This window comes from Haliotis rufescens, unplaced genomic scaffold (assembly GCF_023055435.1).
Source record: "Haliotis rufescens isolate VD_foot unplaced genomic scaffold, xgHalRufe1.0.p SCAF_8, whole genome shotgun sequence".
NCBI lineage: Eukaryota > Metazoa > Mollusca > Gastropoda > Lepetellida > Haliotidae > Haliotis > Haliotis rufescens.
The window spans coordinates 17,079,641-17,097,771 of record NW_025964372.1 but is presented as its reverse complement, the minus strand read 5'-3'; the positions used below and the strand labels follow the sequence as shown (position 1 = coordinate 17,097,771).

General features: G+C 40.7%; 1 protein-coding gene across 8 annotated transcripts in view; it reads right to left on the bottom strand.

The window, feature by feature from the left end:
- Nucleotides 1-16,134, bottom strand: part of LOC124144829 (protein FAM102A-like) — a 70,420-nt gene extending 54,286 nt beyond the window's left edge. For all 8 annotated transcript variants that reach the window (XM_046514417.2, XM_046514418.2, XM_046514419.2 and 5 more), the window contains exon 1: nt 15,413-16,134. In XM_046514417.2, coding sequence (XP_046370373.1) covers nt 15,413-15,561 — 149 coding nt within the window. In that variant the 5' untranslated portion in view covers nt 15,562-16,134. The remainder of the gene's footprint in view (nt 1-15,412) is intronic.
- Between the last annotated feature and the right edge of the window lie 1,997 nt (nt 16,135-18,131).

The following is an 18,131-nucleotide window of genomic DNA, read 5'->3' as shown; positions in this document are numbered from 1 at the left end:
AACAGAATGAAGATATACATGTTAAAATCAAGAAAGGACCATCAGTCCCACCTCATGTTCTATCAAGGCTTAGTAGCCTCCTGGTGCAGGCGTAACACATGGCATATTAGAACAGCACCAATAAAGGGGGGTCTAAATGATCCAAGCTTGGTTGGTTCCTTGTTTTACACCGCACTCAGCGATATTCCAGCTATATGACGGCGGTCTGTAAATAATCAAGTCTGGACCAGACAATCCAGTGACTGACAACACGAGCATTGATCCACGCAGTTGGGATCGAAGACATGCATCAACCAAGTCAGCAAGTCTGACCACCCGATCCCGTTAGTCGCCTCCTACGACAAGCATAGTCGCTTTTTACGGCAAGCATGGGTTGCTGAAGACCTATTCTTCCACGGATCTTCAAAGATCTCCCATCATGCACCAGGAATGTATTTTCAGTGTGCCATTACGATCTCAACTATCCCATTGACACTGTAGCACAAGGAATTTTATACCCTGAAATTAGTCTATACATTCAGACTGTAATCTACTGCAAATGATTCCAAAATACAGGCTAGTGGACTACTTTGTTTTCGAATCAGGGAAATGAGAAGTGGCCATTTTGAGGCCATTATTTCCTGGATGATTGGATACGTGTACAGTACTTGTAATGAACATGTCTAACAACCAATATTTTCAGCAATTATTTTAAAGAGACCTCAAGTACAGTTTTTAATCATTACAATTGTCAATAAACTGATTCTGAATTGGGATCTCTTGTAGCTAACATGGACATGTCATGTATTTCCAAGTAGAGTTAACACTAACTGAAATCACAATTGCACAACTTAGCGTGCCAGGCCACCAAGAAAAAAACAAGTCTAGTAGGGGTGTGATGATACACAATCAACCAAGTCACCAGGCCTAGTTGGGATCATCTTCACGGGGCAAGAGAGTTAACTGACTTTAAAAGTCCAGTTTCCACGCTTGCCGAACTAGGCTGGAATTACTGGGCTCAATCGTAGCGCTACCAGTGACTATTACCAGTTATGTCCCTTCTAAGCCTCTCCTATGAACCAATCAGATTCCACCTCTCGTATCACTTGCGTTTGCTTCACACAAAATGGTTGCGCCCGGTCAGAACGATCTGATCGATAAACAAGATCTATATTGTGATAAAAACGAGCCCTACATCGTGAAATGCATCAAATCACGTTAGCACCTTGATTAAAAACATTAAAAGATTTGGAAAATATCTGCTGACAACGAGTGGGCGGTGCACATGCTTTGTGAATCCTGCAATCGACCGAAATCTGCACAACAGTTTACGAATCGGATTTCGATTTCAGGCGCGATTTTTTATTAGACTATGCATTGACTCGTTAGTTCAGCCAAAATGTAACTCCATAATACCAGCCTAGTTCGGCAAGGGTGGAAACTGGACTTTTATAGTCAGTTAACTCTCTTGCTTCGGGAAGATGAGTTGGGATGCGATGATACAGAATCAACCAAGTCACCAGGCCTAGTTGGCTGACAACAGGCATAGGTTACTGGGGAACCAGTTCTATCCCCTGAATCCCCAGGGGAAGATGGAAGTTATAGGTAGTCGTGGGCTCCTTGAGGCCATATCTCCATTGTCAAGTACCATCACCGTCTTGGCAACTAGACTGGGGACACTAGCAATACTATGCCAGATGTCCAGGCTTCAAGGAATTCTTCTGGACATCTGCTTCCTTCCTGAGGAAAGTCTGTGGAAGTGGATTACATAACATAATACTTGACCTCTTCAATATTAGGATAATAACAATAACAGTTGTTCCTAGTCTGACCTTGGCTTTTATTAGATGCTCTCTAAATGATTGGACATTTTGTAAACTCTCATTTCTTGTGTGCATCTCTTTACAGTACACTTTACCCTGCTTCCTGGGGCTTCACTTCACATGCTTCACCCTAGCAGCCCAACAACATGTGAACAAGAGAAATGATTACCTCTCAGCCTTGAAATGTATGCAGGAATTTGACATAATGCCTGTGGCAATATGATTTGTAGAAATTCTCCTCAAAGATGGAATCTTTTTTCATAACATATTACATCTACTGAATAAACGACCAAACTTAACAATGCAGAGTGCTGAGACACGAACGCAGCGCAGGTTTTTCCTGTTGTTACACAGATGACTGGCCATATGCACATGATGCAGAAGATAGGCAGTGTACACATGTCCGGGGTGTCCCTGGGTCCTCCCATGATGTTTGTAATAGTCCATAGTCCGGTCCATATTAGCAAATGGACGTCAAGATTTAATCTCAGAGTGCGGGCGTTTCTCAAAGGAGTTTTAGGGGTGAGGAGTCCTAAACATTTCTGGAGCCCCTCTAGGTGGCTACACGACTTGAGGTTTGGCCGCTTTGCAGCCTCCATTATTTAGTTGTAGGCCAGTAAGTTTGGAGAAGGGCCAGTAACTTTTAAAAGGAGCAAGCCCTGCTGGCTACGTACAAATTTTATATTAAATCTACCCCCTGAAGTACCAATATATAAATTAGCATTTCTCAAACTCTTTTTGCATGTTTTACAGTACTTACCAAATATCAGCCCATGGGGAATGTAATTCCCAGTTGCTCTTGATACAGGAAATTATCTAGGATTTTCAAACAATAGTCCCTGGTAGGGAATTTGGGACATAAGCATTAGCGATGCAGTGGTTTGTTTGTCGAAAACCATGATTTTTTTAACCCCTATTTTGTTAAATTCAGAGGCAGTCAATACATCAAATCTACTAATCATGCTAATGTAAAACAATCCATTAAATTAAAGTAATATTCTCGAAACTGATGTGGCAACATACACTGGAATGTTTTTAATTCCAATATGTTATAGACGGCCCATGGGACAACGATCAGCCTCTGAGAGAAAACCTCGTTAAACCCCAGGTAAACGTTGCACACCTGACAAATGACACTTTGACAGTGAAATCTTCAGGTAATCCAGGTCGCGGTGACCTGACAGAAGACGTAATCTCTTACATACAATCCAGGTACACCCAGCAACAGGAATAGTCTGTTTTCTCAATGTGCATCACAACAATCTACTAAATCTTATCCATCAGTGTAAGAATAGACAATATACTACTCAAAAGAAGTTAAAGATCACCCGATTCTTTCAAATTACCATAGTTAATGACAGAAATATGAAAGAATCTGGTGTTTTTTTACTTCTTTTAAGTAGTATACAATATGAATCTGTTTCAGTTTTTGACTACATCAACATTAAATACTCTCATGGGGATTCCGGGTCAGTAAATCCCACTGCAAGAGGTGACCAATTGGATCGGGTGGTCAGGATTGGCAACTTGTTTGTTAGTGCGTCTTCGTACCTTGAGGGCGCGGATGGTTGCTCACAATATCGATCACTGTATTGAATTTGTCTGGTGTTGACTCGATTATTTACAGGTCCTGTTATATAGCTGGAATATTGTTAAATAACAAACAAACAAATAAAAAATACATAAGACAGCTTGTCATGATACAAAGATCTAATTAGCTTGGTATAAAGGAAGTCCTCGATATCAGACTGTTTGTCTGAAAAAATAACCCATTACCGTGCACGTACAGTAGCTAAAGTGTTCACTTGTCATGGTGTACAAGTCTACTCATTTCAAACACCCTCGTGGAAACAAAACACAATACACATGTACTTTTCTAGCTCTCCTTAACATGTTCATACTGGCCTTTTTATAATACTTTAAAAACTTTTAAAAACTTTTGATTCATCTTAAACATTCCCAGAAATCTGTCCAGCATTGCCATGGTCAGTTGGAACTTCAGAAAATCACCATTTGCCCTTTACATTATCCCATTTATCATTTCCATGCTTGTTAAAATTCAGGGATAGAAATGAGATTTGTGCCCCAGGCACTCATAACCATGTATAGATGTGCCCTTTAGAATGTCAGTGTGCCAATGACAAGAATCTTTTTAGTCCATCTTCAAATTTGGCGAATGTCAGTTCACCATGAGGTAGCTTGCCCTTCCATTCCAGTAAAATTGTGAAACCCTTGTCTGTTTCTAAATCCTCAGACTGGGTAATGTTGCAAAGAGCAATTATCACTCAATATATTAAAGATTTGGGCTAATAAAGTATAATTTCTAAGTGTGCCCTCCAGGCACAAGGACCAGATTTTAACAGTGCTATTGGGATTTCACCGGTGTAGCATAAGGAATTTCGAACCCTGACTGTATAGAATATTATAGAGAAGAATCTGTATCATGTATATCAAACCCTGAGAATTTGAACATATGTCCAATGGTTTTAAGCAAAAAGACTATGGCAAGAGAGCTGCATATGCCAAAATATGCTTAGGTGCAGTCCTTTTGAGGTTTTTACACTAAAAACTCTGTGCTGTAGCGAGGTCTTTGAAAAAGGATATTGACCTATTCAATGTTGTATTTGTTCCTTCTTTCACAGTTCAGTGGCTCTGAGGAGGAAAATTCCATTCTAGCAAGCCTAATGGACATCTTTCAGATCCTACACTTAAGCTCATGTCTAGTTGAGGTAATAATTCAGAGCTCCAGATAAGCTTTTGGTGTGGTGGGTATTTTACCCATGCATTTTTAAATCATTGGGTATCAGTAATTCTATCTGGGTATTCAAATTTCTGTTACCCACTAGTTTTTACACATGTGGGTATTTAAGTTAAATATTTAAAAACAATATTCATCTAGTCCCTGCAAACTGGTGTTGTGTGAGTTCGAGAGCTTTATAGGACTCAAAAATACCACGATACTTCCACACGAAAGTGTGATGGCAAATGATCACGATGTAACTGTCATCGTGGAGTTTGGCAAGGTTGACAGAATGCCCGTTTATAATTTCAAAATAAGATGCTGATTTGCTAATCGAATACGCAGGGTTACTTCACAATATTTTGATGATACACACAAGTTTTAATTTTGTACCGTATCTGTAATGTTCGTTGCGTATTTGATACGCTTGGATTTTATTTTCCTGCGTATTTCTGCCTTTCTGATGCGTATTTTACGCGGATACGCAGCTTATCTGGAGCTCTGTAATTTGTCCTTTTCACCATTGTCTGCCTCTTGCCTGGCAATGTACATACTGGAAAAAAAGCAGGAATTTCAAAAACAGGTTTTGAATTTTTCAAAAGGTTAGATTTATGTGGGTTTGGAGCACAAGTTTGCTTGACATAAGAGCACTGAGAGACAACCAACAATATTACACAAAATATACATGACTTGATGTTTAATAAGGACATTGTTATAGTTGTCATGCACCATGGAGATGGTGTTCTTTCATGCATTCCTAATTTTACCAGTAACCTCTGGAAAGCTGTGGTCTGGATATCAATATTTCATTAGACTGTTGTACATGTGTCAATATTCAATTCCTTGCCTACCTTAGACTAACATCCAATCTCTGAAATGGACATATGTTACGGATACAAACAGCTGTTAAATTAGAGTTATGAATATATTAGGAAGGAGCCTAGAGACTCTCTTCATTTTCAGATACTTCAGTAATCTACACTTGACAAATATTAGACTTGCATGGCTGTATTGGATATATTTGTTTTCAGGGTTTGTATGACAGACTATGCAGTCAAGAAAAGACATGTCTTATATATCTCCAGTGTCTATCCCGAGGTCATATTCCGAGGACGCAGGTTTAAATACCATACAATCCCTTGGACTTCATATATAAAATCTGAGATGCTGTACCCTCCCCAATTACGAGATTTAACCTGTTTAGGAAACACGAGTGACGAGTCAATGTTTAAGATCAACCAATCAGGAATCACTACATGAAGGTATCCTGCAATTTGCTATTTCTAGTGTATACAGAATCATCGATATACAATTGTCAAATGACAACTTTGCTTATTTTTATTACAAGTCAAAGTATGACATTTAAGATACATGTATCCATTCTCGGACAACAAAGGTTCATTTCAAGGCATCAATAGCGGTAATCTGATCGTGATTGCTGCAAATAACAGTGAGTTGGTGCGATTCGCCAACCAGTTCCCTTTTGCAAAAATTAATGTAAACAATATTTAATTAAATTTTTATGAAAGTTAATGTAACAGATTGTCAACACAACATGCACAAAGCCTGCAATACAATCAAAATTTTTTAAAACTAGATGGTATAAAAACAGGACTAACTTAATGTTTACGAGAGGGTACAAACAGAGCTGAAGTTACCTGACAGTGACATGGAAACGTAGACATAAAACATGATCATCAAATTCCAAGAGTTTGAAAATGTGCAGTGATTTTGGAAAACACAGAATACCAGTATTTTCCAAACTTATTGCAATATTCATTCATCAGTCTCCAACTGTGACGTAGCTAAGGCATTTTACAAGTTTGGGCAACTTTTGAGATATAAATTGCGAAACAATTTAGCGAGGACACTAGCTTAGCGGGATCAGTTTCCATATCTGTGGACCTCTTGCGACTTGGAACCTTTTCCAAAAATTAAAACAGTTGGAGTTGGCCGAAATATATCCAAATTGTTACCTTGTTTCTTTATGTCGATATGTGTACATCTGACTGCTGCACTTCATAACGTTATGACAGGACAGGCAGACTCTAAACAAACGTCACGTCTCAAAGACTAGGGTTAGAGTAGAGTAGTTTCCTTTTGATAAAGGGCAGTTACTCTAGCAGATAGACTGATGGATTTATGCAAAAGGCAAGCATGGCCAAGTAGAAACAATTTGTGTAGGCAATCGTTGTATGCGAATATTTAGTTATGCACTGTATACTATACACATGCTATAAGAAACAGGTTTTAGTTAAAACTATATTGACTGTTGTCACTGTCTGACTGACACATCACTTACCTTTTGACGTAATTTTTATTAATGTGCACAATCCAGGAAGATTTGAAATGTTTAGGTAATGTTTGTGAGAGATGAGAAGAGATTTTTCGAGAACAATTGAAGAATGACATAATATGATACAGAGGTTATCACGCTTGTGTGTTTAGGGATGGTAAATATCCTGTATCAAAGGCTCGCTAAATACAATGTTTATTCCTAAAACAGGATACATGTATTTACCGTCCCCATAGACACTCATGTGATAACCTCTACATCTTTTTAAACACTTTATCATGTTTATAGGTACAAAATAGAAATAATAAAATCCAAACGGAGCCCAGAACAATCCTTAATTTCAGATTAATTCCTAGAACTTAGGCAATCTAGACTTGAGTTGGACTCCTTGTTTAATGTGTTCTTTAGGGTCTGGCAGACAGTGCCCGTGAAGATCTGGGGTAGAATAGGTCTTCAGCAACCCGGGGCAGTCGGGTAGCCTAGTGGTTAAAGCGTTCGCTCGTCACGCCAAAGACCCGGATTCGATTCCCGACATGGGTACAATGTGTGAAGCCCATTTCTGGTGTCCCCCGCCAAGATATTGCTGGAATATTGCTAAAAGCGGCGTAAAACCATACTCACTCACTCACTCACTTCAGCAACCCATGCTTGTCGTAAAAGGCGACTAGCTTGTCGTAAGAGGCGATTAACGGGATCGGGTGGTCAGGCTTGCTGACTTGGTTGATGCATATCATTGTATCCAAATTGCGTGGACCGATGCTCATGTTGTCAATCACTGGATTGTCTGGTCCAGACTTGATTATTTACAGACCATATACTATAGCTGGAATATTGCTAAGTGCGGCGTCAAACAACAAACAAACAAACAAACTGGTAGACAGATTACCCTGAGGTATAGGTACCAAGTATATGTAAGTTAGAATAACACACATACGCATTCACTCGCCAACAAACAACTGGTCGTGAGTCACCACACACTGGTCTATATAACAACACTGGGATCGATAGCTTGCAAATTAAATGCTGTCCAAAACAGCTACAGCTAAGTGCTTGGGCATCTAATTCTGGCTGAACTAAATAAATCCAGTCTTATATGGTTAGCACTAAACTGTGAGTAATGGCTATGTTAGCCTGCTGTTTCAGTGTATGGGGTCACCATGTAGGCCCAGGCAGTGTCACTATACAAATTGCAGATCGGTCAGTGTACAACACCAAGCTCAACACAACTTTTGAAAAAAAAACAGGGAGGTCATGGGTTACACTTGAAATAAAAAAAAATGAATGATGAAATAATTCGTTAGGGAAGCAATTTGTGATTCTAAGCCAAAATTTAGTCAAATAATTGTAATTTTTGTGAAACCATTTCACCAATTGAATGGTCCAATCACATGTTTTCATATGTTAGCATAATTAGTATGCTCTAAAAATGCTCGATTTAAGGAACTTGATTTAACTTGCATGAGGTGCAGGTTGACATGATCGAGCAGTAGTGAACCACTTCATTGAAACTAAAAATATTTAATTGTTACCATGGTTACAAGGCAAACATGTACCCCTTCTCCACATGTCCACTGCTGTTTTCTGTAAAACTATCTATAATATACACAAGAAAATATGGACTGTCATGTAAATTTTGGTCTTGGTAGGGGATCTTTCTAAAATATACTTACAGATTGGTCAAGAAGTTGGTCATTCAGGCTATTTGGACCAGGGTGCTTGGTAAGTTTATATGGCAAATATGGTAGCAGGGCTTGATTAAAAACTTGATCTAACTTGCACCAGGTGCTGGCTGACATGAAAACCAAGTTGCTTGAAAAAATCACAGGTTGCTCTGTGGTCCCAAACATTAATCAAAGTTGAAACAAGCTCGTGTCACATAAATTAATGACGAATTGCTGTAACATTTAACCATGATAACAGTGCACATAATCTTGAAGTACCCACAGTTGGATGACATCAATCCTAAGTAAGACAGCATAGCAAATTACACGTATCAGGGATTAGTGATGTAGTATGGTAAATAAACTATACAGGTATTGGGTTTGTCAGACATTTTTACATGCACTTCGTGCATGTAGACATCAATATTAGGTTTTATTGATCATTTTTCAATAATATGCTGCTAAATCGAGCCCTGCCCCCTGATCATACATATGGAAACACGATAAACTTGACACTGACTTTAAGTAGCTCTCCTTATTCAGCAAAGGGAGACACCAAACAAAACATATTTAGTAACCCTGGTAACCCTGGGTCAAATAACTTAACAATGACACACGAAACTATCAAATTTCACACCATGCATACAGTGTCAGAAGTTAAAGTGGGTCTTGTGGTTTCTGTAGTACTTGAATCTTGGGACTCCCACAACTTGCTTGCTTACAAATATGCATGAAAAATTAAAAACCCAAATGTATAACAACAGTCAGCATAATTACCCCTGTAAACCTTATAAACTTGCGTACCTATAGTTCTTAATGGCATCACACATATATTAACTCTAGTCTACTGCTGAGAATAATGCATAAACAAGCTGGTACGTCACTGTTAATTAGACATGTCTATCGCCGTGGAGTGTTTGTGTTGTGTGACACGTTAAACACTTGTATCGTTTATCAATATGTCAATATGTTTGAGGCATAACTAGAGATTTATGCTGGTTGTAGGAATATTCTAGTAATATCAAAGAGATACTCAGAACGGGTTTCACACATTGTACCCACATGGGAATCAAACATGGACCTTTGGTGTGACAAGGGAATGCTTAAACCACTAGGCTACCCCACCACCCCTCAATATCGGGAAGTCACTCATGCAAACATTACTTAATACCTGGTTCCAAGTACAATATTAAACATTGTTAAACATGTTAAATGGGAAGTCTTCATTTTATCTATTACCCTTTGGGAAAAACGTCTTGAAATAAAAATTCACCAAATGCAATCTAAAAAATGTTCTAACAAAGCATGTTTTCAATGAGTTTAAACATTTCCCACTCCAAATTATTCTGTTTTACGGTAGATTCATAAATAAAAAAAATTCCATTGTTTTCATATCCTAATACATCAAACATATTGATGCTAAAACAATGGCCATAACTCAACTGAAGCATGCTTAATTAAATACAGTGATTCTAGGAAAGAGCGTTTTACAGATATTCATTGCTGATGTTCAGCACATTACCATGATTACGTAATGATGGTAGTGAATTGAACATAATTATTTCACAGTGGCAGGGGACATCTATGTAAGGCTTCATAAAATAAAAGAATTGGCTCTCAGGCAATGTTTTTTGAAAATAAAATGTGGGTGGGCAGTGTCTTTTTTCTTTTTTTTTTGGTTGTTCAAACCAATAAACAGTTGTTTAATCAATAAGAAATTGTGTACAATCAACCTGGCAAAGGGCCTCCCTACATAAATGTATTCCTTGATGAGTAAAATAATGGAATACAGTATTTGTCTACCGTTGGACTTGGAATATGTAAGGATTTTTTGGATTTTTAAAAAAAAATGGAAATAAAAACGAAACGTGTGGCGAACTTTATGATTTATGATGATGCGGGCGGTGCCTGAGAACCAAGACTATTATTTTTTTAGCCTAACACTTATCATGGATGATGATTCAAAATGCATGCGTAAAAAAAATGTAGTACATGCTTCTCTGTCTATTCCTGAAGAGTGATAATTTAGTTCCCGTATCTTTCACTAACAATGCTTTAAGAATATATGTTGTTAAACCTCTATAAAGAATCTTCAATTCCATTGATCAATCCGTACCATGTGACAAAACAATACATTTAAATGTAGACCCCCAAATCATGTGCTGACACTGACTTCAAATATTGACTTGTCACATGATCAGTATTCAGTTTTAATCTGTCACGTGATGAATATTGACTCATCTGCCAGAAAACAAGATGACGTCTTGTACGAACACTTCACGGTTCACAGCTAAGTTACTGTAATGAATAGAGGACATTTTAAAGACTTCATAAAAACTAAAGCGAATTTCGGTATAACAAAATGAATGATTACTCTTGACGAGGTAAATATGAAATTCATTCTGTAATGGAGTTAAAACTACAGCATGTGCAGCTGGCTTCTTGAATCATTAAAAGTGATGTAGACATGGAATTTCTCTATAACATTTTATATAGCATACGAGGGTCTATATTACAAGAGTGAAACATAACAAAAATAAATTGTTTCATGCTTAATTCATGTAATTTATTTCTTTTCCAGCTGCTTTTCACTAACTTTCAGTAGGGGCGTCAGGCTCATGAAAATAAAAAATGTGTATCTGTACCACATGACAAAACAATACAATTCAATGTAGACCCCCAAATCACGTGACTGACACTGACATCGAATATTGATAAGTCACCTGATCGGTATTCAGTGTTGACCTGTCACGTGATGAATATTGGCTCGCCGGGTAAAATATGAGATGGCAGTTTGCAGCTAAGTTACTGTAATGAAACAGTGGATGGTGGAAAGGCTTCTTAAACCTTAAAGTTATAACATTATAACTAAACGAAGGAGAATAATCATTTCTCTCCCACTCACCCCAAATAATGTCACCACAAAGAATGAGTGAGTGAGTGAGTATGGTTTTACACCGCTTTTAGCAATATTCCAGCAATATCACCGCGAGGGACACCATAAATGGGCTTCACACATTGTACTCATGTCAGGAATCGAACCCTGGTCTTTGGCATGACGAGCGAACGCTTAAACCACTAGGCTACCCGACCGCCCCTACAAAGAATGAGGTCCTGCCAAGAGAATATTTCTTACTGTTACCCAGCCTACCATATTTGCCGTATTAAGCATGTTAAGCTCTGTTCTCTCAAAAGCGACAACTTGTAGACCAGTCTCTAAGTAGTCTTTAAAAGCGGTCCCTCCTAAGATATAACAGTTCATATTTCCTTGTGTATAATATATAGTTCTTACAGAAAACAGCAGTGCAGGTGAGGTATATAATTGCCTAGTAATTACTATCAAAAAAGGTTTAGTTCCATCAACTTTTGAACGAAATTTGTTCACTACTGTTTGATTTCTGAAAACAAATTAAGTTTGTGGTGTACAGTTGAGCCCCACTCCCCCCACCAGTCAATTTTCTGAGCACTCAGAGTGCTTATTATGATGATTATGGAATATAGTACCAGGCTATATCTCTGTATTTTCAGTATTCTGATGAAATTATTACATATGTGTACTAAACCCAGGAAACTGGAATCTACAATGATCTAAGCATTTATTTGTTTATGCTGTTAGTTAATGATGCATTAATGTTAACATGATCATGATGATAACAATAAGAGATAGTTGCTTAGAAACAAGAGGGAATCTGGTGTCCTTGAGATTTTCTGCTTTAAAACATTTAATATGCAGTAAATTATGTTTACAACAAACGCGCCTTAACAAATGTTTAACGAACGGACGGATATAACAAACTGGGTTATTTTGCCCTTTCCATTTGCTGTATATATGCTTATAACAAACTATAATAACCAAATTTAGTGGTAACTTTGAGTTTGTTATAACCATAGTTTACTGTATCAGGATTTGTTTTCAAAGCAATTCTTAATCTTTGTTTGTCAACATAAAACAAAGTCTTTAATTTAAAAGGCATTTAGAAGTGATACACATAAGCAAGAGATTTTATGGATGTCAACTTCTTTATGTTTATTATATATGAGGAACACGTTTCGGAGGACATGAAGGAGTAAGCATGTACTCTGAAACCTTGTGTTCCCCAATATAGAAGTTGACATCCATATTCTCTTCCTTATCATGCTTATAAAACATTAAGTTTATTTCCTTGACTTTCATAAGTCTTTCTATGTTTCTCTAACAGCCTAAAAATGTGACTACATAGCACTTTCATGTTGAAACTCCCTAGGGTGAGTGTTGATCAGCACATTAGAAGGAGAACACTCAGTGGCATCTCATTACTCCAGCCACACAAGCTTGTTCAGAAGCAACAATAATTAGCAATTTTAGCAATTTGTAACTAACAACAAACACGTTAGGTGGTATTTGCAGTGTTTGTGGCATGTAACTAAATTAAACAGATCCAATCAATTACACCTTGTGTAATTATCTTGGCCATCAACTTGATTGGCTGCAATATACAAACTTCGATGAAAAACTACAGCTGGTCCACATGTTATTAATCATGAGTGGGTGGGTGGCTCAGTGAGTGAGGGGCTGACTGGGCGAAATAGTGGCTGGCTGGGTGGGAAATGAGTGAGTGGCTGGCTGGGTGGGAAGTGAGTGAGTGGCTGGCTGGGTGGGAAATGAGTGAGTGGCTGGCTGGGTGGGAAGTGAGTGAGTGGCTGACTGGGTGGGAAGTGAGTGAGTGGCTGGCTGGGTGGGAAGTGAGTGAGTGAGTGGCTGGCTGGGTGGGAAGTGAGTGAGTGGCTGGCTGGGTGGGAAGTGAGTGAGTGGCTGGCTGGGTGGGAAGTGAGTGAGTGGCTGGCTGGGTGGGAAATGAGTGAGTGGCTGGCTGGGTGGGAAGTGAGTGAGTGGCTGGCTGGGTGGGAAATGAGTGAGTGGCTGGCTGGGTGGGAAGTGAGTGAGTGGCTGACTGGGTGGGAAGTGAGTGAGTGGCTGGCTGGGTGGGAAGTGAGTGAGTGAGTGGCTGGCTGGGTGGGAAGTGAGTGAGTGGCTGGCTGGGTGGGAAGTGAGTGAGTGGCTGGCTGGGTGGGAAGTGAGTGAGTGGCTGGCTGGGTGGGAAGTGAGTGAGTGGCTGACTGGGTGGGAAGTGAGTGAGTGGCTGGCTGGGTGGGAAGTGAGTGAGTGGCTGGCTGGGTGGGAAGTGAGTGAGTGGCTGACTGGGTGGGAAGTGAGTGAGTGGCTGACTGGGTGGGAAGTGAGTGAGTGGCTGGCTGGGTGGGAAGTGAGTGAGTGGCTGGCTGGGTGGGAAATGAGTGAGTGGCTGGCTGGGTGGGAAGTGAGTGAGTGGCTGGCTGGGTGGGAAGTGAGTGAGTGGCTGGCTGGGTGGGAAGTGAGTGAGTGGCTGGCTGGGTGGGAAGTGAGTGAGTGGCTGGGTGGGTGGGAAGTGAGTGAGTGGCTGGCTGGATGGGAAGTGAGTGAGTGGCTGGCTGGGTGGGAAGTGAGTGAGTGGCTGGCTGGGTGGGAAGTGAGTGAGTGGCTGGCTGGATGGGAAGTGAGTGAGTGGCTGGCTGGGTGGGAAATGAGTGAGTGGCTGGCTGGGTGGGTGGGAAGTGAGTGAGTGGCTGACTGGGTGGGAAGTGAGTGAGTGGCTGGCTGGGTGGGTGGGAAGTGAGTGAGTGGCTGGCTGGCTGGGTGGGAAGTGAGTGAGTGGCTGGCTGGGTGGGTGGGAAGTGAGTGAGTGGCTGGCTGGATGGGAAGTGAGTGAGTGGCTGGCTGGGTGGGAAGTGAGTGAGTGGCTGGCTGGATGGGTGGGAAGTGAGTGAGTGGCTGGCTGGGTGGGTGGGAAGTGAGTGAGTGGCTGGCTGGGTGGGTGGGAAGTGAGTGAGTGGCTGGCTGGGTGGGTGGGAAGTGAGTGAGTGGCTGGGTGGGTGGGAAGTGAGTGAGTGGCTGGCTGGGTGGGAAGTGAGTGAGTGGCTGGCTGGGTGGGTGGGAAGTGAGTGAGTGGCTGGGTGGGTGGGTGGGAAGTGAGTGAGTGGCTGGCTGGGTGGGAAGTGAGTGAGTGGCTGGCTGGGTGGGAAGTGAGTGAGTGGCTGGCTGGGTGGGAAGTGAGTGAGTGGCTGGCTGGGTGGGAAGTGAGTGAGTGGCTGGCTGGGTGGGAAGTGAGTGAGTGGCTGGCTGGGTGGGAAGTGAGTGAGTGGCTGACTGGGTGGGAAGTGAGTGAGTGGCTGGCTGGGTGGGAAGTGAGTGAGTGGCTGGCTGGGTGGGAAGTGAGTGAGTGGCTGGCTGGGTGGGAAGTGAGTGAGTGGCTGGCTGGGTGGGAAGTGAGTGAGTGGCTGACTGGGTGAAATAGTGGCTGGCTGACTGGGTGAAATAGTGGCTGGCTGGGTGGGAAGTGAGTGAGTGGGCGAGTGAGTGAGTGACATAGTGGCTGGGTGGGTTGGGAGTGAGTGAGTGAGTGAGTGAGTGAGTGTGAGAGTGCTTAAAGAATGTTGTTAAGAATCGAACTCCAGCCTTCTGTGTGATGAGCTAGCAAAGTAACCATTGAGCCGATCTTCATTTGTCGTGTCAACAACAACTGAAGTTCATGAGCATATGATGAGTGAGTGAGCAGCAAAATGAATGACTGCCACATCACTGTCCTTAACAATGGATCAGACAAGCTGACACTGTTAGTAGAAAATATAATTGGCTATATCCTAACAAAATGATCATGATAATGGCATTGACAAATATGTAACTCTCTCACAATGTAATTATCTGCATGTATAAAAATCATATGTCTCTTAATGTGTAGATCTGTCTCAACCTAGACATGATAGAAGATCCTGAAACCCAATATAACAAACAGGAAAATCTAGATCTACTATGTCTCCCCAGGTAAACATGCTGTACTGATATTTATCACAGATTCTTTATGCTAACAAAATGTATGAGAAGAAACTCAAGTCTTACCGAGAAGAGTGATCCAAGAAATTCCCTCCTTCATGCAGTCTGACTTTGGCAAAGAATATTCCATTTGGGAATGTCATTGATGATAGTTCTTCTACAACTAGGGTAACTTGAAATTTATACTTCTTTTTCTTAGACATGAAGGACATCATGTTGACACCAGGACCATAATGTAACGAATAAACTACAATCTACACGGTGACAGCAGTACTACAGCGGAAGGGCTGACCCTAGCGGGGGTCACCCACTGTAAACAATAGTGGACTGTATATACACTGCCAGCCACCTGTTACAACCGTTGCAACTGTCAAATATACAGAAGCCCTCCTCAAAGACTCAGCCGTTGCCCATGGTTCTAAGGTGATCCAATTCCTCAAAATTGGTATGAATCATTCCGTGTTGGCTGCCTAACCATTTCGGAGGGCAAAATGTCCAAGGGCGCGCGTCACTTGAAAAGACTACACGGCTGAATTGCCCACGTTTCACAAATTCTTCACTGTCAGCTGCTGTCAAATCCGCCTCACTAGCGGGCACCTGTTCGAAGAACACTGTTTTGCCACTGTCTGAAGGGTAAATCCAAGTTGCCCGAGGCCTGATATGTTGGTGTCGTATCCGTTTTGATGTCCCCTCAATGGTTATCAGATTATTGCAGACTTGACTACTAAATCTTATCTTGAAGGTGCATCCCAGTGCGAAACACACAAATCGATACGTCGGTCAATTGACTACCGCGCATGCGTTCTTGCTTGCTTTAGTTTCCGCTTCCTGTGTTTCTTTTACAGCAGAGCCAATGTATCTACGCACTTCTTAGTACTGGAACAAAATACCTGATATTCTATCAGGAATATCTCGTGACCTATATGCTGTTTATACGAACTTGTCATACTTGGTATAACATATTTGGAAGATTATTCCCAAATATCAGAGAAAGGATAGAAGCGTGAAAAACGAAACGTTCATCTAGATCAATGTCAGATATAAATCGAGTGTTTAATATTTAATTACACCAGGCGTAAACAGAAGGTAAAGGATTTTTTTAGTAGTTTGCAAAGAGAATAGCAAACGTGATAAACGTGACGTAGCGCAAAACTAGCACGAACCAGAATATCTATCCTCGCGCACATCAGTGCAAATAATCTGGATGTATCAAAAGAGGCATGTGTTCTAAACTAGGAAATTTTTATATCATACTATCTTTTTTATTATTTTATTCCAATTTCCGAGTCCCCTTTACTAATACAGTATTTGAAGCTTTAGGGACAACAGACAACTTGACATTTGGCGCTTTTCTGTATCCCACTGAGACACACTTTAAAATACCTGTCATATGTGAGTGAGTTGGCTTTTACGCCGCTTTGAGCAATATTCCACCAATATCACGGCGAGGGACACAAGAAATAGGCTTCACACATTGTACTCATGTGGGGAATCGAACCTGGGTGCCGTTGTACAAAGCGATCTTAGCGCTAAGGTGATCGTAACTCCCATACCTTAACCAAGACATTTGACAGTCGTTGTAAGGTTGTTTTGTACAACGGCACCATGGGCCTTCGGCGTTACGAGCCAACGCTTTAACCACCAAGTTACCCCGCCGCCCCTAAGACTAAACTACCATGCAAAAACAAAACTAATCGGAAAGCTGTATGCGAACGTTCGCCTCTGCTTGCCAGTGTTGTAAATGGTTGAACATAGATTCGATAGATCTATACTACATTCACCGTATGTATGTAAAACCCGTACTTACTACATGGATTACAAAATTAAAAAGAAGATATTTTGGGAAAAAGAAATAATATTTTAGTTTATACCTTGTTTAATGGTTGTTATTAGTGTTTCCTTCATTCAGATCAAGTACCTATACTCAAAGTATTGGGTAACACCAATGAGTTCACTTTTTTAAATTTTATCATAATCGAATGGAGATGAGCATACCGTGTTTTCAATGAAGCGCCAGCTTACCTGCACATTTAACCGCGCTAATTGAATTTGGACCAGAACGCATAGGTAAGTTTGCTATTTGCACATACATGTGTACATGTACATCATATACGTTTTCTAGGTACGTTTTCATAAACTTAAAAAAATATATGTATCTAACCAGAGGTTCAGGTTAATACGAATGTGTGTTGGTCACGTGACCCAATCCCCGTGAACAATGATAAGCTGGTCTCAGAAATATGTATAGAAGTGCAGAGAACCCATATTTCCGAAGAAATGGAGGATAATATGTTTGGTTTTCAAGGGTCACTGACCCGGATCCCATATTCCACAAGACAGTTTAATTGTTGAAGTTTTACTTTTTAAAACTGTTATGTCACAAATTAAAAAAAAAAGACATGTCAGCACAATGTACGATATTTTACGGCATTACAACACGACAGAAACCTGGTAATTACATATATAGAATTGACGTCATGTTATTTATATATATCTGCATATTAGATCATAGTACCAATTTTCACTTGAGGACAGACCGCCTCCGTGGTCTAATGGTAGAGCGTCCGCCCGGAGAGCGGAAGGTCCGGGGTTCGACCCCCAGCCACGTCATACCAAAAGACGTTAAAAGATGGTATTTGTTGTTACCCTGTCTGGCGGCATAATGGGGCTAAAACAAGGACTGGTCGGCTATAGTGTGTCTGAGTGGGGTATTCATGTTAAACTGCGGCATGGTATCTTAGTACGCTAGCACTATAGATCGGCATCGGTCCGGACTAGTACAAGC